This window comes from Electrona antarctica (assembly GCF_951216825.1).
Source record: "Electrona antarctica genome assembly, contig: scaffold_620, whole genome shotgun sequence".
Taxonomy (NCBI): Eukaryota; Metazoa; Chordata; class Actinopteri; order Myctophiformes; family Myctophidae; genus Electrona; species Electrona antarctica.
In genome coordinates this window covers 27419-55000 of record NW_027638592.1, presented here as the reverse complement: position 1 = coordinate 55000, position 27582 = coordinate 27419, and the positions used below count along the sequence as shown (strand labels likewise).

Here is a 27582-nt window from a genome sequence, read left to right as displayed (position 1 = left end):
CCTATCTGTGTAACTTGTTCTGAATTGTCCTATCTGTGTAACTTGTTCTGAATTGTCCTATCTGTGTAACCTCTCTCTCTCTCTCTATCCTAAAAGGTGTACCTGTCTCTTCTTCCTCCTGTGAACGACCTTTGACCCTGGAAATGGAGGGCTGGGGAATGGCGGCTCAGGGACGTCCCCTAGTGGAGGGTTAGGGAACGGCGGCTCAGGGACGTCACCTAGAAAGAACAACACACTGTTTCAGTACATTTACTCACAAACACAAAAACCTATCTACAAGCTCCTAGCGTTGTCGCGCTAGGAGCTTGTAGATCTGCTATTATTCAACAGCTAAAGTATAACATACACATGAAATGTTTGAATATATATTCTTTCAGAGTGAACGTCTTTAACTCAAATCTTTGCTTCCGGGGGGGTCCCTGGAACAACATATTTTCAGATGGGGGTCGGCGGCCAATTACAGATATATTTGGGGGTCCTTGACATGAAAATGTTTGACTGACCACTGACATAGAAACATGAGGGTTTAACCCTGTGAGAACCACTGATATAGAAACATAGGGTTTTAACCCTGTGAGAACCACTGACATAGAAACATGAGGGTTTAACCCTGTGAGAACCACTGACATAGAAACATGAGGGTTTAACCCTGTGAGAACCACTGATATAGAAACATGAGGTTTAACCCTGTGAGAACCACTGATATAGAAACATGAGGGTTTAACCCTGTGAGAACCACTGATATAGAAACATGAGGTTTTAACCCTGTGAGAACCACTGACATAGAAACATGAGGTTTAACCCTGTGAGAACCACTGATATAGAAACATGAGGGTTTAACCCTGTGAGAACCACTGATATAGAAACATGAGGGTTTAACCCTGTGAGAACCACTGATATAGAAACATGAGGTTTAACCCTGTGAGAACCACTGATATAGAAACATGAGGTTTAACCCTGTGAGAACCACTGACATAGAAACATGAGGGTTTAACCCTGTGAGAACCACTGATATAGAAACATGAGGTTTAACCCTGTGAGAACCACTGATATAGAAACATGAGGGTTTAAGTAACTTCCGTCTCTGTATTGAGTTGTGCCTTCATGTGAAATGTACCTGCAACCCCCTGAAGTGCCCCTAGGTGTCCCCAGAGCACACATTGTGAAGCACTGCATGGGTGTCTATCTATCTTACCGCTGAGGATGTTGTCGAGTCCCGCCTTCCCTGCAGATCTATAGATCATATGGATGGGCACATCCTGCTGAAACACACAGAGCACAGAGCTATAGATCACATGGAACAGGAGAACAGAGTTATAGATCATGTGGAACAGGAGAGAACAGATCTATAGATTATATGGAACAGGAGAGAACAGATATATAGATCATATGGAACAGGAGAGAACCGATCTATAGATTATATGGAACAGGAGAGAACAGATCTATAGATCATATGGAACAGGAGAGAACAGATCTATAGATTATATGGAACAGCAGAGAACAGATCTATAGATTATATGGAACAGGAGAGAACAGATCTATAGATTGTATGGAACAGGAGAGAACATATCTATAGATTGTATGGAACAGGAGAGAACAGATCTATAGATTATATGGAACAGCAGAGAACAGATCTATAGATTATATGGAACAGGAGAGAACAGATCTATAGATTGTATGGAACAGGAGAGAACAGATCTATAGATTATATGGAACAGCAGAGAACAGATCTATAGATTATATGGAACAGGAGAGAACAGATCTATAGATTGTATGGAACAGGAGAGAACAGATCTATATATCGTATGGAACAGGAGATAACAGATCTATAGATTGTATGGAACAGGAGAGAACAGATCTATAGATTATATGGAACAGCAGAGAACAGATCTATAGATTATATGGAACAGCAGAGAACAGATCTATAGATCATATGGAACAGCAGAGAACAGATCTATAGATCATATGGAACAGGAGAGAAGCCAGAGATCGACAATGAAATAAATCTGTTTACAGATCATTTCATATTTCATCAGGGAGACGGAGGGAGATACTAACTATATCAGAGGTGGTGCAACTTTGACGATGGCGAGGGCCAATATATTTCCACATTCACTCCAGAGGGCCACAGTGCATATTACTGTCGTAGCAAAAATTGCTGATCTACAAGCTCAAAACGCGTCGCAATGCGACACGTTTTGAGCTTGTAGATCAGCTATTTTTGCTATATTTGAATTGAAAACCTGAATATTTGTTTTGCTATTTTTGAATTGGAAGCCTGAAAAGTAACCTTTTTATTGAATTTCAAATGCATTTAGTTATAGTTATGTTAACTTTATAAACTGTTAACATAATTTAGCTATAGTTATGTTAACTTTATAAACTGTTAACATAACTACATTGGGCACAAAAAGACAAGAACATTTTAATACTAGTCATTAAGTACTAGTCATTTAATATGTCATATATGTTAATATATGTTAATATATGTTAATATATGTTAATAGTCATGAAGTAATTAAAGCGGGTTTGGAATTGTAAACAGCTGAAATCAATACTATATCAGTATTCTGATATTAACCTGCGGGCCGCATTAAGTGAAGGTGGGGGCCGCATGTGGCCCCTGGGCCGCCAGTTGCACACCCCTGTACTATATTAACACTTTTCGCAGGGGGCGTGTCGTTTGGTATTCTGTGTACAGTACAATGAATGGAAAGGCACCTTTACTACTGTAAAAGTGCACAGGGTATATTTTTTGCCTTGCATTGTAAGTGACAGGCTGTGCTCCTTTTGGTAACAGTTACGATCGCCCCTTTTCCACCTCGCCCCACTACTCTACCTAGCTGTAAATAACAGGTACGGTCGCCCCTTTTCCACCTCGCCCCACTACTCTACCTAGCTGTAAATAACAGGTACGGTCGCCCCTTTTCCACCTCGCCCCACTACTCTACCTAGCTGTAAATAACAGGTACGGCCGCCCCTTTTCCATCTCGCCCCACTACTCTACCTAGCTGTAAATAACAGGTACGGTCGCCCTTTTTCCATCTCGCCCCACTACTCTACCTAGCTGTAAATAACAGGTACGGTCGCCCCTTTTCCACCTCGCCCCACGACTCTACCTAGCTGTAAATAACAGGTACGGTCGCCCCTTTTCCACCTCGCCCCACTACTCTACCTAGCTGTAAATAACAGGTACGGTCGCGGCGGGTTGCCCTTTTTCCACCTCGCCCCACTACTCTACCTAGCTGTAAATAACAGGTACGGCCGCCCCTTTTCCACCTCGCCCCACTACTCTACCTAACTGTAAATAACAGGTACGGTCGCCACCTTTTCCACCTCGCCCCACTACTCTACCTATAGCTGTAAATAAACAAACATAATTCATGTTGGTGATTATATAAAAGGTATTATCATATTAATTTATCCTTGTTATAAGTTCACTCTGTATATCCACGGGCATAATAGCATGATGATGCCATTACAAAACATGGGCTACATGGAAGAAATGTTTAATAAAAACGAAATGAACTGCTATAGAAGGTCCTAAATTAACTTAATTAAGCAGTCACCGTCTCTGTGACATGTTATTGTTCCTTGATTATACTAGAGATCGACTACTATACAATCAAATAAATCTGTATATACAGAGCCGGATTTACCTTGCTGAGGGCCCCCGGGCTGGAGCAAATTTGAGGGCCCCCCTTGGGGCGTGCGGCGGAGCCGCGCGTCCCACGATTTGGCCGAGCGGCGCAGCCGCGAGGCCGAAAAAAATTTGGGCTATTTTGTTTTCATTTTGGGGTACCCAGGCCCCTAAAAAGAGAGGCAGGCAGGCAGAAGCTCTCAATGGTTTAACCTAAATACAATAACAATACACACATTTCACTTGAATTGGATTTCACTTTACAATTTTATAATTAAAAAAAAAAAAAAAAAGAAAAAATATTTTTTTTTTTTTTTTTTTTTGGGGCCCCCCTAGTCGGGGGCCCCCGGGCTTCAGCCCACCCTAGCCCAACGGTAAGTCCGGCTCTGTGTATATAAGATCATTTCAGATTTCAGAGAAATACTAAAGTAACTGTTAACTAAAGGGCACCTACGGACGGCTGCAAAACTGCCCCCCGTAAAATCTGAATCCCCCCACCCCTGTTCCCCCTCACTGTATGTTTCTTTTCCCTTTTTACCTCCTTTATGATAAATTCCTGTTCTGTTCTTTGACTATATAGAAGTGTCTATTTGTACGTCTCTAAATGTTTTGATGAATTGAACAAGGTAACAAGTGTAATGCTTTATGGGGGGGGGTTGGTCAAGTTGGTCAAGGCGGGGCGACTCGTCTGGTATTCCTACTGTTTCTTTGTACAGTAATAGCAGTGGAGACGCTGAGGGACGTTCATGTGTGTTGGAAGAAGAACAACAACTTCACCGACCAGCTGAACATCTGAAAAACACGTTGAAACGTCTCTAAAACCCCGGCAAGGACTTTATATTCGCTCTAAACACCTTAAGGACTTTATATTCTCTCCAAACACCCGGTAAGGACTTTATAATGATATTTATATCAGTGTTCTGTCGCAGTTTGAGGCTATAAAGTGTCTCACTGAGTCACAACAGCAGCAACAGGTTGCAGCAGTTAATGCTAACATGCTAACAGGCTAACGGCGTAGTGTTTACAGTGAGATGAACCTTAGAGTATAATATATTAATAATAATAATAATTAACGGCTTAGTGTTTACTACAGTGAGATCATAAATAACGCTCACCACAATGAGCGGCCACCGCAAAAAAGAACTGATCTACAAGTTAACAACAACTACATGAATGCTAAGCCTGTGGATCGAACGGTACATTATAACTGATCTACAAGTTAACAACAACTACATGAATGCTAAGCCTGTGGATCGAACGGTACATTATAACTGATCTACAAGTTACCAACAACTACATGAATGCTAAGCCTGTGGATCGAACGGTACATTATAACTGATCTACAAGTTAACAACAACTACATGAATGCTAAGCCTGTGGATTGAACGGTACATTATAACTGATCTACAAGTTACCAACAACTACATGAATGCTAAGCCTGTGGATCGAACGGTGTGACCACATTATATTAATGATCAGATATCAGCAGTAAGAATAACATGCTGCTAAACCTTGTTCACCGTATATATAGTTGTCTATTTATAGGCTACGTCTCTAAATGTTATGATGAAACACCCGGTAAGGACTTTATAATGATATTTATATCAGTGTTCTGTCGCAGTTTGAGGCTATAAAGTGTCTCACTGAGTCACAACAGCAGCAACAGGTTGCAGCAGTTAATGCTAACATGCTAACAGGCTAACGGCGTAGTGTTTACAGTGAGATGAACCTTAGAGTATAATATATTAATAATAATAATAATTAACGGCTTAGTGTTTACTACAGTGAGATCATAAATAACGCTCACCACAATGAGCGGCCACCGCAAAAAAGAACTGATCTACAAGTTAACAACAACTACATGAATGCTAAGCCTGTGGATCGAACGGTACATTATAACTGATCTACAAGTTAACAACAACTACATGAATGCTAAGCCTGTGGATCGAACGGTACATTATAACTGATCTACAAGTTACCAACAACTACATGAATGCTAAGCCTGTGGATCGAACGGTACATTATAACTGATCTACAAGTTAACAACAACTACATGAATGCTAAGCCTGTGGATTGAACGGTACATTATAACTGATCTACAAGTTACCAACAACTACATGAATGCTAAGCCTGTGGATCGAACGGTGTGACCACATTATATTAATGATCAGATATCAGCAGTAAGAATAACATGCTGCTAAACCTTGTTCACCGTATATATAGTTGTCTATTTATAGGCTACGTCTCTAAATGTTATGATGAATTGAACAAGGTGGACCCTATTATTGTAAACAAGTGTAATGCTTTACGGTGTCTTTGTATTGAGTTGTGCTTGAAATGTACTGTAATTCTGCAAACTGTTAATCAATCAATCAAAGTAGTCTTGGATCACAAAACAACGACTGATGTGTTTGACTATTAAAATGTAGCCTTAACATATGATCCCCATTTAGACCTGAGGACGATTCTATAAATGTCTTCTAAATCCTGACAGTTTTCTGAAAAGCCTCATGTTTCAGTGGCCTCGGTTACACAGAACAGAGATTCACACCCAACTGTTTACATGGAACCTGAATACAAGTATTCCTATTCCTCAATATTGTTTACATGACCATTGATTCGAGATCTAACTTTGGACTCACTAGATATAGATAGATAGACAGACAGACAGACAGATAGACAGACAGACAGACAGACAGACAGACAGACAGATAGACAGACAGACAGACAGAGATAGAGACAGACAGACAGACAGACAGACAGACAGACAGACAGACAGACAGACAGACAGACAGACAGATTCTTTATTTATGTGTCATGCACCTAAGCTGCCCCGTCCACATGGATTTATAGGACACACCATACAAATATTTTTATTTTTTATTTTTTTGGACTATAGAGATGACTATAGAGTGACTATAGAGTGACTATAGAGTGACTATAGAGATGGCTATAGAGATGACTATAGAGATGGCTATAGAGTGACTATAGAGATGACTATAGAGATGACTATAGAGATGACTATAGAGTGACTATAGAGATGACTATAGAGTGACTATAGAGTGACTATAGAGTGACTATAGAGTGACTATAGAGATGGCTATAGAGATGGCTATAGAGATGACTATAGAGTGACTATAGAGTGACTATAGAGTGACTATAGAGTGACTATAGAGTGACTATAGAGATGACTATAGAGTGACTATAGAGTGACTATAGAGTGACTATAGAGATGACTATAGAGTGACTATAGAATGACTATAGAGATGACTATAGAGATGACTATAGAGTGACTATAGAGATGGCTATAGAGATGACTATAGAGATGGCTATAGAGATGACTATAGAGATGACTATAGAGATGGCTATAGAGTGACTATAGAGATGGCTATAGAGATGGCTATAGAGATGGCTATAGAGATGACTATAGAGATGACTATAGAGTGACTATAGAGTGACTATAGAGTGACTATAGAGTGACTATAGAGATGACTATAGAGATGACTATAGAGTGACTATAGAGATGGCTATAGAGATGACTATAGAGATGGCTATAGAGTGACTATAGAGTGACTATAGAGTGACTATAGAGATGACTATAGAGTGACTATAGAGATGACTATAGAGATGGCTATAGAGATGACTATAGAGATGGCTATAGAGATGACTATAGAGATGGCTATAGAGTGACTATAGAGTGACTATAGAGATGACTATAGAGTGACTATAGAGATGACTATAGAGATGACTATAGAGTGACTATAGAGATGGCTATAGAGATGGCCAAACCATAACCAAACCATAACCGTTATCCCGTAAGAAATGAATAACCGACCCAACACTAACAGCTATTAGCCTATCTGATAAAATAAAATAACAATCTATTTTGAAGCACAGTCCCTGCAACCACACGCGACCTCCACCCAAAACAACCCAGAACTAAAACACACAGCATCCATACACCCAGACACTGCAATTGGCAATGGCACTGTAATTCGCTGATGGGTTTGTAAATAGCGCATTTTATTATGGGGGAAAAAAACTGGTGTATTTGTATTTTTCTAATGGGTAAAATAGTGCAGTGGACATGCAGGGCATAAAGCACTATAGTCTACTAAGGGCAGACATGTGTAAAATAATACATATGTATTCTAAACTCCCAGTAGCATTCAGAATAAAGTGTTTATATGGTGATCTATAGCGATTCAAACGGTATATACCACCACCCCTCCAGACCCGAATGAAAATTCATTCGGAACGGGATATTCCGCATTTCCACGTCAAGGACCCCCAAAAATATGTAATCGGCCGCCGACGCCCATCTGAAAATATGTTGTTCCAGAGACCCCCCCCCCCCCCCCCCCCAGAAGCAAAGAGTTGAGCTGAAAACGTTCGCTCTGAAAGAATATATATAAATATTTGTGCCACATTTTCACGATTTTTCAACAATAGCAGACGAGTGCCGCGCTATGAGCTTGTAGATCTGCTATTTTTCAAGGTGTTGTATTGTATCCATGTCAACATCGATACAATAAGGTGTTGTATTGTATCCATGTCAACATCGATACAATAACCAGAGAGTTGTATTGTATCCATGTCAACATCGATACAATAACCAGAGAGTTGTATTGTATCCATGTCAACATCGATACAATAACCAGAGAGTTGTATTGTATCCATGTCAACATCGATACAATAACCAGAGAGTTGTATTGTATCCATGTCAACATCGATACAATAACCAGAGAGTTGTATTGTATCCATGTCAACATCGATACAATAACCAGAGAGTTGTATTGTATCCATGTCAACATCGATACAATAACCAGAGAGTTGTATTGTATCCATGTCAACATCGATACAATAACCAGAGAGTTGTATTGTATCCATGTCAACATCGATACAATAACCAGAGAGTTGTATTGTATCCATGTCAACATCGATACAATAACCAGAGAGTTGTATTGTATCCATGTCAACATCGATACAATAACCAGAGAGTTGTATTGTATCCATGTCAACATCGATACAATAACCAGAGAGTTGATGTGAGGCTAAAGGCTGCCTAACCCAGGGGTTCCCAAACCTTTTCATGTCAAGGACCCCCAAATTGACACTAATTATCCCGCGGACCCCCATTTGAAAAGACATGCCAGGGACCCCCATTTGAAAAGACATGCCAGGGACCCCCATTTGAAAAGACATGCCAGGGACCCCCATTTGAAAAGACATGCCAGGGACCCCCATTTGAAAAGACATGCCAGGGACCCCCATTAGAAAAGACATGCCAGGGACCCCCATTTGAAAAGACATGCCAGGGACCCCCATGAGAGAAGGTTTTTACGGCTCTAGCAGTGATTTTCAACCCGTTTAATTTCAAGGACCCCCCAGTGTGACATGCATTAGTCTACGGACCCCCATTTAATGGCATTTATATCTCTGGGACCCCCAATTTATATTGTAAAATCAATGTTAATTTAACGGTTCCATTTGTACACTCTCAGAGTTACAGACCCATAAGGGTCCATTTGGTTACAAACATTTAGCTGGGGACCCCCTGGAACTCCCCCGAGGACCCCTGGTAATGTTACATACATTACATACATAGTCTGGATTTTCGGTGGTGAGGTGACCACCGCTCCGGTGGTGAGGTGACCACCGGAGTTGAAATAACGTTGAGCGGTGGTGAGTAAAAACAGAGAGAAGGGCTAGGCGGTGGCGGTGTCATGTTGTAGTTCGGTGGTCACCTCAGTGATGTCATGTTGTAGTTCGGTGGTCACCTCAGTGACGTCATGTTGTAGTTCGGTGGTCACCTCGGTGACGTCATGTTGTAGTTCGTTGGTCACCTCGGTGACGTCATGTTGTAGTTCGGTGGTCACCTCGGTGACGTCATGTTGTAGTTCGGTGGTCACCTCAGTGATGTCATGTTGTAGTTCGTTGGTCACCTCGGTGACGTCATGTTGTAGTTCGGTGGTCACCTCGGTGACGTCATGTTGTAGTTCGGTGGTCACCTCAGTGATGTCATGTTGTAGTTCGTTGGTCACCTCGGTGACGTCATGTTGTAGTTCGGTGGTCACCTCGGTGACGTCATGTTGTAGTTCGGTGGTCACCTCAGTGATGTCATGTTGTAGTTCGGTGGTCACCTCGGTGACGTCATGTTGTAGTTCGGTGGTCACCTCAGTGATGTCATGTTGTAGTTCGGTGGTCACCTCAGTGATGTCATGTTGTAGTTCGGTGGTCACCTCAGTGATGTCATGTTGTAGTTCGGTGGTCACCTCAGTGATGTCATGTTGTAGTTCGGTGGTCACCGACTATGTATGAGCCTTTATTCTCCATAGGAAAAAAAACAAAACTTCCACAAACCAGGGGAAGAATGGGTGACGTCAGGACCTCTGTGCTCTATGTGGTTCAATAGGAGATAGTGGAGTGTGGTGTACTGTAGTGCGTGCGTGCGTGCGTGCGTGCGTGCGTGCGTGCGTGCGTGTGCACGGCCCTGTACGCAGTGTGTGCTGCTGACAGCAGAGCATTGTGTGTGCAGGACAGTAGAGCAGATATTAGGTCAGCTGTGCGACACACTTCTAGTTAGTTAACTTTAGCAGTAATGAGACCGTATTGTTTACGGCCGCGGTTCCCAAAGGGGTCCTTGAGGGAGTTCCAGGGGGTCTGGGGACTCCCAGGGGTCCTTGATGGGAGGAGTTCCAGGGGGGGTCCCCAGCTAAGTGATAATTAGGACCCTTATGGGTCTGTAACTCTGAGAAGTGTTCAAATGGACCCCAACAGGTCCATTTATACACTCTCAGAGTTAAATTAACATTGATTTTACAATATAAATCGGGGGTCCCCAGAGATATAAATGCCATTAAATGGGGGTCCGTAGACTAATGCATGTCAAACTGGGGGTCCTTGAAATTGAAATACGGACTTATAGCATGTTACGTATTCAGCACTAGAATTGCATTGTATGTAGTCATAGCACTTTATAGTATAGTATAGTATAGTATAGTATAGTATAGTTGTATAGTTTCATTATAGATATTCCACTGTTACGTTCTTAGCTTACGCATGTTTCATGATAACTACGTTTTATGTATTCGCGCGTCTTACTTGTGTATTGCCAAGCTTTTTGTTCTTGCTTAATGTAAATCGCTCTGGATTAATCCATTCTGGGCGGGAACCCATTTGGTGTTTTAACTAAGCATTATGTTATACTTTAGCTATTGAAAAATAGCAGATCTACAAGCTCATAGCGCACCACCGAGTGGCATGCTACGAGCTTGTAGGTCTGAACGACTGACATAGAAACATAGCTTTTTCAGAAAACTGTCAGGATGTAGAAGACATTTTTTAGAATCTGATCTCAGGTCAAAATGGGTTAAGAGCGTCTGATAAATGACTAAATTGTAAATTGTTCTCCAGTGGTCTCCAGGACAGGTTCTCCAGTGGTCTCCAGGACCGGTTCTCCAGTGGTCTCCAGGACAGGTTCTCCAGTGGTCTCCAGGACCGGTTCTCCAGTGGTCTCCAGGACAGGTTCTCCAGTGGTCTCCAGGACAGGTTCTCCAGTGGTCTCCAGGACCGGTTCTCCAGTGGTCTCCAGTCTCCAGGACAGGTTCTCCAGTGGTCTGCAGGACAGGTTCTCGTGGTCTCCAGGACAGATTCTCCAGTGGTCTCCAGGACAGGTTCTCCAGTGGTCTGCAGGACAGGTTCTCGTGGTCTCCAGGACCGGTTCTCCAGTGGTCTCCAGGACAGGTTCTCCAGTGGTCTGCAGGACAGGTTCTCGTGGTCTCCAGGACCGGTTCTCCAGTGGTCTCCAGGACAGGTTCTCCAGTGGTCTCCAGGACCGGTTCTCCAGTGGTCTCGCGTCCCTTTCGGAGGAGGAGGAGTTTTGGTTTTTAGCCCGCCATGTCGTGTCGGGACATCCACGCCACCAACGCTTTCTCGTTCATCGTGGCCCTGGTGGCGGTGGGCGGGATGGGCGTGGCCACGGTCATCCCCCAGTGGCGCGTGACGCGCCTGGTGACGTTCAACCGCAACGCCAAGAACGTCAGCGTCTACGACGGCCTGTGGGCCAAGTGTGTGAAGCAGGACGGATACTCGGGATGCTACTACTATGATTCAGAGGTAACTACCGCTCAGTGCAGTGTTGTGTCCGTCCACTAAGGCCCAGGATACACGTATATGGATCTTTTGCAAAACGGATATTTTCGGCCTCCGTTTTAGATAAAATCCCTGCCCATATACAGTACGACAGAGATATGTGTCCACACACACCCATACGACAGAGATATGAGTCCACACACACCCATAGGACAGATATGAGTCCACACACACCCATAGGACAGAGATATGAGTCCACACACACCCATAGGACAGAGATATGAGTCCACACACACCCATAGGACAGAGATCTGAGTCCACACACACCCATAGGACAGATATGAGTCCACACACACCCATAGGACAGAGATATGTGTCCACACACACCCATACGACAGATATGAGTCCACACACACCCATACGACAGATATATGAGTCCACACACACCCATACGACAGAGATATGAGTCCACACACACCCATAGGACAGATATGAGTCCACACACACCCATACGACAGATATGAGTCCACACACACCCATACGACAGATATGAGTCCACACACACCCATAGGACAGATATGAGTCCACACACACCCATAGGACAGATATGAGTCCACACACACCCATAGGACAGATATGAGTCCACACACACCCATAGGACAGATATGAGTCCACACACACCCATAGGACAGATATGAGTCCACACACACCCATAGGACAGATATGAGTCCACACACACCCATAGGACAGATATGAGTCCACACACACCCATAGGACAGATATGAGTCCACACACACCCATAGGACAGATATGAGTCCACACACACCCATAGGACAGAGATATGAGTCCACACACACCCATACGACAGAGATATGAGTCCACACACACCCATAGGACAGAGATATGAGTCCACACACACCCATATGACAGAGATATGAGTCCACACACACCCATAGGACAGAGATATGAGTCCACACACACCCATACGACAGAGATATGAGTCCACACACACCCATAGGACAGATCTGAGTCCACACACACCCATAGGACAGATATGAGTCCACACACCCATAGGACAGATATATGAGTCCACACACACCCATACGACAGAGATATGAGTCCACACACACCCATACGACAGAGATATGAGTCCACACACACCCATACGACAGAGATATGAGTCCACACACACCCATACGACAGAGATATGAGTCCACACACACCCATACGACAGATATCTGTCCACACACACCCATAGGACAGATATCTGTCCACACACACCCATACGACAGATATCTGTCCACACACAGACGCAGAAACGCATTGAACACAGGATAAAATCACTGCAGTACCAGGTTTCAATTGTAGGCTGTATTATATTTGATTTTATATTTACACTTGAAAGGTGCCAATCATATTTTTTAATGAAGGAATAAGTACTGCATTTTAAAAGCCACCTAAATTGTGTTCCCAGTGGAACATGTTTCTTTCATTGTCTGTCAGCATGTCACACTATGTGCCTAAATCTCAAAATCCTGACTCTCGACTTTTCTCTCCATATAATTTTAAAGTGATAGACACTACCATTGTTCTGGCGACTTGGCAAGTCCTGCACAGAAAATAATAGCAGAGTCAGACCTATAGAGGTGTCCACAACCAGGTGTGATCTTGTAGAGTGGCTATTTTTTCCAGGTGTATAATAAATGTCATGTTATAATGTAGGCTAATACAAGTTCACGTGCGCACATTGTCGGCATGCAGGCGCAGTGACAACGGAATGCAGTCAAGGGTGTTTTATTACCTAAACAGGAGAGAGATGTGCCATATATGCCCTTTATTACCTAACCAAGAGAGAGATGTGCCATATATGCCCTTTATTACCTGAACAGGAGAGAGATGTGCCATATATGCCCTTTATTACCTAACCAGGAGAGAGATGTGCCATATATGCCCTTTATTACCTAAACAGGAGAGAGATGTGCCATATATGCCCTTTATTACCTAAACAGGAGAGAGATGTGCCATATATGCCCTTTATTACCTAAACAGGAGAGAGATGTGCCATATATGCCCTTTATTACCTAAACAGGAGAGAGATGTGCCATATATGCCCTTTATTACCTAAACAGGAGAGAGATGTGCCATATATGCCCTTTATTACCTAAACAGGAGAGAGATGTGCCATATATGCCCTTTATTACCTAAACAGGAGAGAGATGTGCCATATATGCCCTTTATTACCTAAACAGGAGAGAGATGTGCCATATATGCCCTTTATTACCTAACCAGGAGAGAGATGTGCCATATATGCCCTTTATTACCTAAACAGGAGAGAGATGTGCCATATATGCCCTTTATTACCTAAACAGGAGAGAGATGTGCCATATATGCCCTTTATTACCTAAACAGGAGAGAGATGTGCCATATATGCCCTTTATTACCTAAACAGGAGAGAGATGTGCCATATATGCGCACGGCGACCCACTGTATACTTTCTTCTCACCAACCACGCTATTTGATGCGATTGCATTCACACTTTGGTGTACTGGGCAATGGCATTTGGCCTGGGTCCTTATTGGTAGGTTAATATCCACAGTTTATCTGTAGCGGTCCACAATTAACCTATTGTTCAAGCTTCGCACTCGGCACCAATACAAATGAAACCACCAGTCTGGACTGGACTAGTAGGCTGATATATGTATTATTGGATGCAGCAGAACACTGGACTAGTGGACTAGTGGACCACTGGACTAGTAGGCTGATATATGTATTATTGGATGTAGCAGAACACTGGACTAGTAGGCTGATATATGTATTATTGGATGCAGCAGAACACTGGACTAGTGGACTAGTGGACCACTGGACTAGTAGGCTGATATATGTATTATTGGATGTAGCAGAACACTGGACTAGTAGCTGATATATGTATTATTGGATGCAGCAGAACACTGGACTAGTGGGCTGATATATGTATTATTGGATGTAGCAGAGCACTGGACAAGTAGCTGATATATGTATTATTGGATGCAGCAGAACACTGGACTAGTAGCTGATATATGTATTATTGGATGCAGCAGAACACTGGACTAGTAGCTGATATATGTATTATTGGATGCAGCAGAACACTGGACTAGTAGCTGATATATGTATTATTGGATGTAGCAGAACACTGGACTAGTAGGCTGATATATGTATTATTGGATGTAGCAGAGCACTGGACTAGTAGCTGATATATGTATTATTGGATGTAGCAGAGCACTGGACTAGTAGCTGATATATGTATTATTGGATGTAGCAGAGCACTGGACTAGTGGCTGATATATGTATTATTGGATGTAGCAGAACACTGGACTAGTGGCTGATATATGTATTATTGGATGTAGCAGAACACTGGACTAGTAGCTGATATATGTATTATTGGATGTAGCAGAACACTGGACTAGTAGCTGATATATGTATTATTGGATGTAACAGAGCACTGGACTAGTAGCTGATATATGTATTATTGGATGTAGCAGAGCACTGGACTAGTAGCTGATATATGTATTATTGGATGTAGCAGAGCACTGGACTAGTAGCTGATATATGTATTATTGGATGTAGCAGAACACTGGACTAGTAGCTGATATATGTATTATTGGATGTAGCAGAACACTGGACTAGTAGCTGATATATGTATTATTGGATGTAGCAGAACACTGGACTAGTGGCTGATATATGTATTATTGGATGTAGCAGAACACTGGACTAGTAGCTGATATATGTATTATTGGATGTAGCAGAACACTGGACTAGTAGCTGATATATGTATTATTGGATGTAGCAGAGCACTGGACTAGTAGCTGATATATGTATTATTGGATGTAGCAGAACACTGGACTAGTAGCTGATATATGTATTATTGGATGTAGCAGAACACTGGACTAGTAGCTGATATATGTATTATTGGATGTAGCAGAACACTGGACTAGTAGCTGATATATGTATTATTGGATGTAGCAGAACACTGGACTAGTAGCTGATATATGTATTATTGGATGCAGCAGAACACTGGACTAGTAGCTGATATATGTATTATTGGATGTAGCAGAACACTGGACTAGTGGGCTGATATATGTATTATTGGATGTAGCAGAACACTGGACTAGTAGCTGATATATGTATTATTGGATGTAACAGAACACTGGACTAGTAGCTGATATATGTATTATTGGATGCAGCAGAACACTGGACTAGTAGCTGATATATGTATTATTGGATGCAGCAGAACACTGGACTAGTAGGCTGATATATGTATTATTGGATGTAGCAGAACACTGGACTAGTAGGCTGATATATGTATTATTGGATGTAGCAGAACACTGGACTAGTAGGCTGATATATGTATTATTGGATGCAGCAGAACACTGGACTAGTGGACTAGTAGCTGATATATGTATTATTGGATGCAGCAGAACACTGGACTAGTGGACTAGTGGACTAGTAGCTGATATATGTATTATTGGATGTAGCAGAACACTGGACTAGTAGGCTGATATATGTATTATTGGATGCAGCAGAACACTGGACTAGTGGACTAGTGGACTAGTAGCTGATATATGTATTATTGGATGCAGCAGAACACTGGACTAGTGGACTAGTGGACTAGTAGCTGATATATGTATTATTGGATGTAGCAGAACACTGGACTAGTAGGCTGATATATGTATTATTGGATGCAGCAGAACACTGGACTAGTGGACTAGTGGACTAGTAGCTGATATATGTATTATTGGATGCAGCAGAACACTGGACTAGTGGACTAGTGGACTAGTAGCTGATATATATATTATTGGATGTAGCAGAACACTGGACTAGTAGGCTGATATATGTATTATTGGATGCAGCAGAACACTGGACTAGTAGCTGATATATGTATTATTGGATGTAGCAGAACACTGGACTAGTAGCTGATATATGTATTCTTGGATGTAGCAGAACACTGGACTAGTAGCTGATATATGTATTCTTGGATGTAGCAGAACACTGGACTAGTAGCTGATATATGTATTATTGGATGTAGCAGAACACTGGACTAGTAGCTGATATATGTATTATTGGATGTAGCAGAACACTGGACTAGTAGCTGATATATGTATTATTGGATGTAGCAGAACACTGGACTAGTGGACTAGTGGCTGATATATGTATTATTGGATGCAGCAGAGCACTGGACTAGTAGCTGATATATGTATTATTGGATGTAGCAGAACACTGGACTAGTAGCTGATATATGTATTATTGGATGTAGCAGAACACTGGACTAGTAGCTGATATATGTATTATTGGATGTAGCAGAACACTGGACTAGTAGCTGATATATGTATTATTGGATGCAGCAGAACACTGGACTAGTAGCTGATATATGTATTATTGGATGTAGCAGAACACTGGACTAGTAGCTGATATATGTATTATTGGATGCAGCAGAACACTGGACTAGTAGCTGATATATGTATTATTGGATGCAGCAGAACACTGGACTAGTAGCTGATATATGTATTATTGGATGCAGCAGAACACTGGACTAGTAGCTGATATATGTATTATTGGATGCAGCAGAACACTGGACTAGTAGCTGATATATGTATTATTGGATGCAGCAGAACACTGGACTAGTAGCTGATATATGTATTATTGGATGTAGCAGAACACTGGACTAGTAGCTGATATATGTATTATTGGATGTAGCAGAACACTGGACTAGTAGCTGATATATGTATTATTGGATGTAGCAGAACACTGGACTAGTAGGCTGATATATGTATTATTGGATGTAGCAGAGCACTGGACTAGTAGCTGATATATGTATTATTGGATGCAGCAGAACACTGGACTAGTAGCTGATATATGTATTATTGGATGTAGCAGAACACTGGACTAGTAGCTGATATATGTATTATTGGATGCAGCAGAACACTGGACTAGTAGGCTGATATATGTATTATTGGATGTAGCAGAACACTGGACTAGTAGCTGATATATGTATTATTGGATGTAGCAGAACACTGGACTAGTAGCTGATATATGTATTATTGGATGTAGCAGAGCACTGGACTAGTAGGCTGATATATGTATTATTGGATGCAGCAGAACACTGGACTAGTGGCTGATATATGTATTATTGGATGCAGCAGAACACTGGACTAGTGGCTGATATATGTATTATTGGATGTAGCAGAACACTGGACTAGTAGCTGATATATGTATTATTGGATGCAGCAGAACACTGGACTAGTAGCTGATATATGTATTATTGGATGTAACAGAACACTGGACTAGTAGCTGATACATGTATTATTGGATGTAACAGAACACTGGACTAGTAGCTGATATATGTATTATTGGATGTAGCAGAACACTGGACTAGTAGCTGATATATGTATTATTGGATGCAGCAGAACACTGGACTAGTAGCTGATATATGTATTATTGGATGTAGCAGAACACTGGACTAGTAGCTGATATATGTATTATTGGATGTAGCAGAACACTGGACTAGTAGCTGATATATGTATTATTGGATGCAGCAGAACACTGGACTAGTAGCTGATATATGTATTATTGGATGTAACAGAACACTGGACTAGTAGCTGATATATGTATTATTGGATGTAACAGAGCACTGGACTAATAGCTGATATATGTATTATTGGATGTAGCAGAACACTGGACTAGTAGCTGATATATGTATTATTGGATGCAGCAGAACACTGGACTAGTAGCTGATATATGTATTATTGGATGCAGCAGAACACTGGACTAGTAGCTGATATATGTATTATTGGATGTAACAGAACACTGGACTAGTGGGCTGATATATGTATTATTGGATGTAGCAGAACACTGGACTAGTAGCTGATATATGTATTATTGGATGTAACAGAACACTGGACTAGTAGCTGATATATGTATTATTGGATGCAGCAGAACACTGGACTAGTAGCTGATATATGTATTATTGGATGTAACAGAACACTGGACTAGTAGGCTGATATATGTATTATTGGATGTAGCAGAGCACTGGACTAATAGCTGATATATGTATTATTGGATGTAGCAGAACACTGGACTAGTAGGCTGATATATGTATTATTGGATGTAGCAGAACACTGGACTAGTAGCTGATATATGTATTATTGGATGTAGCAGAGCACTGGACTAGTGGGCTGATATATGTATTATTGGATGCAGCAGAACACTGGACTAGTAGCTGATATATGTATTATTGGATGTAGCAGAACACTGGACTAGTAGCTGATATATGTATTATTGGATGTAGCAGAACACTGGACTAGTAGCTGATATATGTATTATTGGATGTAGCAGAACACTGGACTAGTAGGCTGATATATGTATTATTGGATGTAGCAGAGCACTGGACTAGTGGGCTGATATATGTATTATTGGATGCAGCAGAACACTGGACTAGTGGGCTGATATATGTATTATTGGATGCAGCAGAACACTGGACTAGTAGCTGATATATGTATTATTGGATGTAGCAGAACACTGGACTAGTAGCTGATATATGTATTATTGGATGTAGCAGAACACTGGACTAGTAGCTGATATATGTATTATTGGATGTAACAGAGCACTGGACTAATAGCTGATATATGTATTATTGGATGTAGCAGAACACTGGACTAGTAGCTGATATATGTATTATTGGATGCAGCAGAACACTGGACTAGTAGCTGATATATGTATTATTGGATGCAGCAGAACACTGGACTAGTAGCTGATATATGTATTATTGGATGTAACAGAACACTGGACTAGTGGGCTGATATATGTATTATTGGATGTAGCAGAACACTGGACTAGTAGCTGATATATGTATTATTGGATGTAACAGAACACTGGACTAGTAGCTGATATATGTATTATTGGATGCAGCAGAACACTGGACTAGTAGCTGATATATGTATTATTGGATGTAACAGAACACTGGACTAGTAGGCTGATATATGTATTATTGGATGTAGCAGAACACTGGACTAGTAGCTGATATATGTATTATTGGATGTAGCAGAACACTGGACTAGTAGCTGATATATGTATTATTGGATGTAGCAGAGCACTGGACTAGTGGGCTGATATATGTATTATTGGATGTAGCAGAGCACTGGACTAGTGGGCTGATATATGTATTATTGGATGCAGCAGAACACTGGACTAGTAGCTGATATATGTATTATTGGATGTAGCAGAACACTGGACTAGTAGCTGATATATGTATTATTGGATGTAGCAGAACACTGGACTAGTAGGCTGATATATGTATTATTGGATGTAGCAGAACACTGGACTAGTGGGCTGATATATGTATTATTGGATGCAGCAGAGCACTGGACTAATAGCTGATATATGTATTATTGGATGTAGCAGAACACTGGACTAGTAGCTGATATATGTATTATTGGATGTAGCAGAACACTGGACTAGTAGGCTGATATATGTATTATTGGATGTAGCAGAGCACTGGACTAGTGGGCTGATATATGTATTATTGGATGCAGCAGAACACTGGACTAGTAGCTGATATATGTATTATTGGATGTAGCAGAACACTGGACTAGTAGCTGATATATGTATTATTGGATGTAGCAGAGCACTGGACTAATAGCTGATATATGTATTATTGGATGTAGCAGAACACTGGACTAGTAGCTGATATATGTATTATTGGATGTAGCAGAACACTGGACTAGTAGGCTGATATATGTATTATTGGATGTAGCAGAGCACTGGACTAGTGGGCTGATATATGTATTATTGGATGCAGCAGAACACTGGACTAGTGGGCTGATATATGTATTATTGGATGTAGCAGAACACTGGACTAGTAGGCTGATATATGTATTATTGGATGTAGCAGAGCACTGGACTAGTGGGCTGATATATGTATTATTGGATGCAGCAGAACACTGGACTAGTAGCTGATATATGTATTATTGGATGTAGCAGAACACTGGACTAGTAGCTGATATATGTATTATTGGATGTAGCAGAGCACTGGACTAATAGCTGATATATGTATTATTGGATGTAGCAGAACACTGGACTAGTAGCTGATATATGTATTATTGGATGTAGCAGAACACTGGACTAGTAGGCTGATATATGTATTATTGGATGTAGCAGAGCACTGGACTAGTGGGCTGATATATGTATTATTGGATGCAGCAGAACACTGGACTAGTGGGCTGATATATGTATTATTGGATGCAGCAGAACACTGGACTAGTAGCTGATATATGTATTATTGGATGTAGCAGAACACTGGACTAGTAGCTGATATATGTATTATTGGATGTAGCAGAACACTGGACTAGTAGCTGATATATGTATTATTGGATGCAGCAGAACACTGGACTAGTAGCTGATATATGTATTATTGGATGTAACAGAACACTGGACTAGTAGCTGATATATGTATTATTGGATGTAGCAGAACACTGGACTAGTAGCTGATATATGTATTATTGGATGTAACAGAGCACTGGACTAATAGCTGATATATGTATTATTGGATGTAGCAGAACACTGGACTAGTAGCTGATATATGTATTATTGGATGCAGCAGAACACTGGACTAGTAGCTGATATATGTATTATTGGATGCAGCAGAACACTGGACTAGTAGCTGATATATGTATTATTGGATGTAACAGAACACTGGACTAGTGGGCTGATATATGTATTATTGGATGTAGCAGAACACTGGACTAGTAGCTGATATATGTATTATTGGATGTAACAGAACACTGGACTAGTAGCTGATATATGTATTATTGGATGCAGCAGAACACTGGACTAGTAGCTGATATATGTATTATTGGATGTAACAGAACACTGGACTAGTAGGCTGATATATGTATTATTGGATGTAGCAGAGCACTGGACTAATAGCTGATATATGTATTATTGGATGTAGCAGAACACTGGACTAGTAGCTGATATATGTATTATTGGATGTAGCAGAACACTGGACTAGTAGGCTGATATATGTATTATTGGATGTAGCAGAGCACTGGACTAGTGGGCTGATATATGTATTATTGGATGCAGCAGAACACTGGACTAGTAGCTGATATATGTATTATTGGATGTAGCAGAACACTGGACTAGTAGCTGATATATGTATTATTGGATGTAGCAGAGCACTGGACTAATAGCTGATATATGTATTATTGGATGTAGCAGAACACTGGACTAGTAGCTGATATATGTATTATTGGATGTAGCAGAACACTGGACTAGTAGGCTGATATATGTATTATTGGATGTAGCAGAGCACTGGACTAGTGGGCTGATATATGTATTATTGGATGCAGCAGAACACTGGACTAGTAGCTGATATATGTATTATTGGATGCAGCAGAGCACTGGACTAGTGGGCTGATATATGTATTATTGGATGTAGCAGAACACTGGACTAGTAGCTGATATATGTATTATTGGATGCAGCAGAACACTGGACTAGTAGCTGATATATGTATTATTGGATGTAGCAGAACACTGGACTAGTAGGCTGATATATGTATTATTGGATGTAGCAGAACACTGGACTAGTAGCTGATATATGTATTATTGGATGCAGCAGAACACTGGACTAGTGGCTGATATATGTATTATTGGATGTAGCAGAACACTGGACTAGTAGCTGATATATGTATTATTGGATGTAGCAGAACACTGGACTAGTAGCTGATATATGTATTATTGGATGTAACAGAACACTGGACTAGTAGGCTGATATATGTATTATTGGATGTAGCAGAACACTGGACTAGTAGCTGATATATGTATTATTGGATGCAGCAGAACACTGGACTAGTAGCTGATATATGTATTATTGGATGTAGCAGAACACTGGACTAGTAGGCTGATATATGTATTATTGGCTGCAGCAGAACACTGGACTAGTAGCTGATATATGTATTATTGGATGCAGCAGAACACTGGACTAGTAGCTGATATATGTATTATTGGATGTAATAGAACACTGGACTAGTAGCTGATATATGTATTATTGGATGCAGCAGAACACTGGACTAGTGGACTAGTGGACTAGTAGCTGATATATGTATTATTGGATGCAGCAGAACACTGGACTAGTGGACTAGTGGACTAGTAGCTGATATATGTATTATTGGATGCAGCAGAACACTGGACTAGTGGACTAGTAGCTGATATATGTATTATTGGATGCAGCAGAACACTGGACTAGTGGACTAGTGGACTAGTAGCTGATATATGTATTATTGGATGTAGCAGAACACTGGACTAGTGGACTAGTGGACCACTGGACTAGTAGGCTGATATATGTATTATTGGATGTAGCAGAACACTGGACTAGTAGCTGATATATGTATTATTGGATGCAGCAGAACACTGGATTAGTGGACTAGTGGACTAGTGGACCACTGGACTAGTAGGCTGATATATGTATTATTGGATGTAGCAGAACACTGGACTAGTAGCTGATATATGTATTATTGGATGTAGCAGAACACTGGACTAGTAGGCTGATACATGTATTATTGGATGCAGCAGAACACTGGACTAGTGGACTAGTGGACCACTGGACTAGTAGGCTGATATATTTATTATTGGATGTAGCAGAACACTGGACTAGTAGCTGATATATGTATTATTGGATGTAGCAGAACACTGGACTAGTGGGCTGATATATGTATTATTGGATGTAGCAGAACACTGGACTAGTAGCTGATATATGTATTATTGGATGTAACAGAACACTGGACTAGTAGCTGATATATGTATTATTGGATGTAGCAGAACACTGGACTAGTAGCTGATATATGTATTATTGGATGTAGCAGAACACTGGACTAGTAGCTGATATATGTATTATTGGATGTAGCAGAACACTGGACTAGTAGGCTGATATATGTATTATTGGATGCAGCAGAGCACTGGACTAGTAGCTGATATATGTATTATTGGATGTAGCAGAACACTGGACTAGTAGCTGATATATGTATTATTGGATGTAGCAGAACACTGGACTAGTAGGCTGATATATGTATTATTGGATGCAGCAGAGCACTGGACTAGTAGCTGATATATGTATTATTGGATGTAGCAGAACACTGGACTAGTAGCTGATATATGTATTATTGGATGTAGCAGAACACTGGACTAGTAGCTGATATATGTATTATTGGATGCAGCAGAACACTGGACTAGTAGGCTGATATATGTATTATTGGATGTAGCAGAACACTGGACTAGTGGACTGATATATGTATTATTGGATGCAGCAGAACACTGGACTAGTAGCTGATATATGTATTATTGGATGCAGCAGAACACTGGACTAGTAGGCTGATATATGTATTATTGGATGTAGCAGAACACTGGACTAGTGGACTGATATATGTATTATTGGATGCAGCAGAACACTGGACTAGTAGGCTGATATATGTATTATTGGATGTAGCAGAACACTGGACTAGTAGGCTGATACATGTATTATTGGATGTAGCAGAACACTGGACTAGTGGCTGATATATGTATTATTGGATGTAGCAGAACACTGGACTAGTAGCTGATATATGTATTATTGGATGCAGCAGAACACTGGACTAGTGGACTAGTGGCTGATATATGTATTATTGGATGCAGCAGAACACTGGACTAGTGGACTAGTGGACTAGTAGCTGATATATGTATTATTGGATGTAGCAGAACACTGGACTAGTGGACTAGTGGACTACTGGACTAGTAGCTGATATATGTATTATTGGATGTAGCAGAACACTGGACTAGTGGACCACTGGACTAGTGGACTAGTGGACCACTGGACTAGTGGACTAGTAGCTGATATATGTATTATTGGATGTAGCAGAACACTGGACTAGTGGACCACTGGACTAGTGGACCACTGGACTAGTGGACTAGTGGGCCACTGGACCACTGGACTAGTGGACCACTGGACTAGTGGACTAGTGGACCACTGGACTAGTGGACTAGTGGACTAGTGGGCCACTGGACCACTGGACTAGTGGACCACTGGACTAGTGGACCACTGGACCACTGGACTAGTGGACTAGTGGACCACTGGACTAGTGGACCACTGGACCACTGGACTAGTGGACTAGTGGACTGGTGGACCACTGGACTAGTGGACCACTGGACCACTGGGCTAGTGGACTAGTGGACTAGTGGACTAGTGGACCACTGGACTAGTGGACCACTGGACCACTGGACTAGTGGACTAGTGGACTAGTGGACTAGTGGACCACTGGACTAGTGGACTAGTGGACTAGTGGACCACTGGACCACTGGACTAGTGGACTAGTGGACTAGTAGCTGATATATGTATTATTGGATGCAGCAGGCCTGTGCAGTTGATGCAACATATGATACGTTTTAAAGTTGTTAACAGTGATATATAAACATATGATACGTTTTAAAGTTGTTAACAGTGATATATAAACATATGATACGTTTTAAAGTTGTTAACAGTGATATATAAACATATGATACGTTTTAAAGTTGTTAACAGTGATATATAAACATATGATACGTTTTAAAGTTGTTAACAGTGATATATAAACATATGATACGTTTTAAAGTTGTTAACAGTGATATATAAACATATGATACGTTTTAAAGTTGTTAACAGTGATATATAAACATATGATACGTTTTAAAGTTGTTAACAGTGATATATAAACATATGATACGTTTTAAAGTTGTTAACAGTGATATATAAACATATGATACGTTTTAAAGTTGTTAACAGTGATATATAAACATATGATACGTTTTAAAGTTGTTAACAGTGATATATAAACATGAACAATTGGATAGATATCATATCCGTGTAGTTTCCATGCAGGCACATTAAGCTGCATTTCTCACCTAATTATAATACAAATGATATGCGCTAATAAGCGGTGACATCATCGTTTCTCAAAAGCTCCGTTTCGCATGACTACACAGCTCCACTGATCCGGATATTTTCGAAAATCTTCACTTATTTATCCGTTTCCAAAAACCTCAGTTTGAGTGGCCGAAAATGCCGTCTGCGTGTGGCTGAAAGGTCCAAACGCGTAAATGTGCGTTTAGCAAAAGATCCATATACGTGTAGCCTGGGCCTAAAACTAAGACGAAAAAATGTCCGTCGACTACCTTTTTCCACTGGCGAAAACTAAATGAAAACGCTAAAGCTATTACGACTGAAACTAAGACTAAATATACCGACAATTTAGTCAACAGATAAACACTAGACTGAAATGTTAGGAAGGGACTAGTGGACAAGAGATCCAGTATAATGTTAGGAAGGGACTAGTGGACAAGAGATCCAGTATAATGTTAGGAAGGGACTAGTGGACAAGAGATCCAGTATAATGTTAGGAAGGGACTAGTGGACAAGAGATCCAGTATAATGTTAGGAAGGGACTAGTGGACAAGAGATCCAGTATAATGTTAGGAAGGGACTAGTGGACAAGAGATCCAGTATAATGTTAGGAAGGGACTAGTGGACAAGAGATCCAGTATAATGTTAGGAAGGGACTAGTGGACAAGAGATCCAGTATAATGTTAGGAAGGGACTAGTGGACAAGAGATCCAGTATAATGTTAGGAAGGGACTAGTGGACAAGAGATCCAGTATAATGTTAGGAAGGGACTAGTGGACAAGAGATCCAGTATAATGTTAGGAAGGGACTAGTGGACAAGAGATCCAGTATAATGTTAGGAAGGGACTAGTGGACAAGAGATCCAGTATAATGTTAGGAAGGGACTAGTGGACAAGAGATCCAGTATAATGTTAGGAAGGGACTAGTGGACAAGAGATCCAGTATAATGTTAGGAAGGGACTAGTGGACAAGAGATCCAGTATAATGTTAGGAAGGGACTAGTGGACAAGAGATCCAGTATAATGTTAGGAAGGGACTAGTGGACAAGAGATCCAGTATAATGTTAGGAAGGGACTAGTGGACAAGAGATCCAGTATAATGTTAGGAAGGGACTAGTGGACAAGAGATCCAGTATAATGTTAGGAAGGGACTAGTGGACAAGAGATCCAGTATAATGTTAGGAAGGGACTAGTGGACAAGAGATCCAGTATAATGTTAGGAAGGGACTAGTGGATAAGAGATCCAGTATAATGTTAGGAAGGGACTAGTGGACAAGAGATCCAGTATAATGTTAGGAAGGGACTAGTGGACAAGAGATCCAGTATAATGTTAGGAAGGGACTAGTGGACAAGAGATCCAGTATAATGTTAGGAAGGGACTAGTGGACAAGAGATCCAGTATAATGTTAGGAAGGGACTAGTGGACAAGAGATCCAGTATAATGTTAGGAAGGGACTAGTGGACAAGAGATCCAGTATAATGTTAGGAAGGGACTAGTGGACAAGAGATCCAGTATAATGTTAGGAAGGGACTAGTGGACAAGAGATCCAGTATAATGTTAGGAAGGGACTAGTGGACAAGAGATCCAGTATAATGTTAGGAAGGGACTAGTGGACAAGAGATCCAGTATAATGTTAGGAAGGGACTAGTGGACAAGAGATCCAGTATAATGTTAGGAAGGGACTAGTGGACAAGAGATCCAGTATAATGTTAGGAAGGGACTAGTGGACAAGAGATCCAGTATAATGTTAGGAAGGGACTAGTGGACAAGAGATCCAGTATAATGTTAGGAAGGGACTAGTGGACAAGAGATCCAGTATAATGTTAGGAAGGGACTAGTGGACAAGAGATCCAGTATAATGTTAGGAAGGGACTAGTGGACAAGAGATCCAGTATAATGTTAGGAAGGG

General features: G+C 41.0%; 1 protein-coding gene across 2 annotated transcripts in view; it reads left to right on the top strand.

Moving 5' to 3' along the window:
* Nucleotides 1-3247: 3247 nt before the first annotated feature.
* Nucleotides 3248-27582, top strand: part of cldn12 (claudin 12) — a 46135-nt gene continuing 21800 nt past the window's right edge. The window contains exons 1-3 of one of the 2 annotated variants that reach the window (XM_079530815.1): nt 3248-3314; nt 4306-4526; nt 11105-11758. In XM_079530815.1, coding sequence (XP_079386941.1) covers nt 11540-11758 — 219 coding nt within the window. In that variant the 5' untranslated portion in view covers nt 3248-3314; nt 4306-4526; nt 11105-11539. Of the gene's footprint in view, nt 3315-4305; nt 4527-11056; nt 11759-27582 lie in introns of both variants that reach the window. The other variant, XM_079530814.1, reaches the window with a different exon arrangement.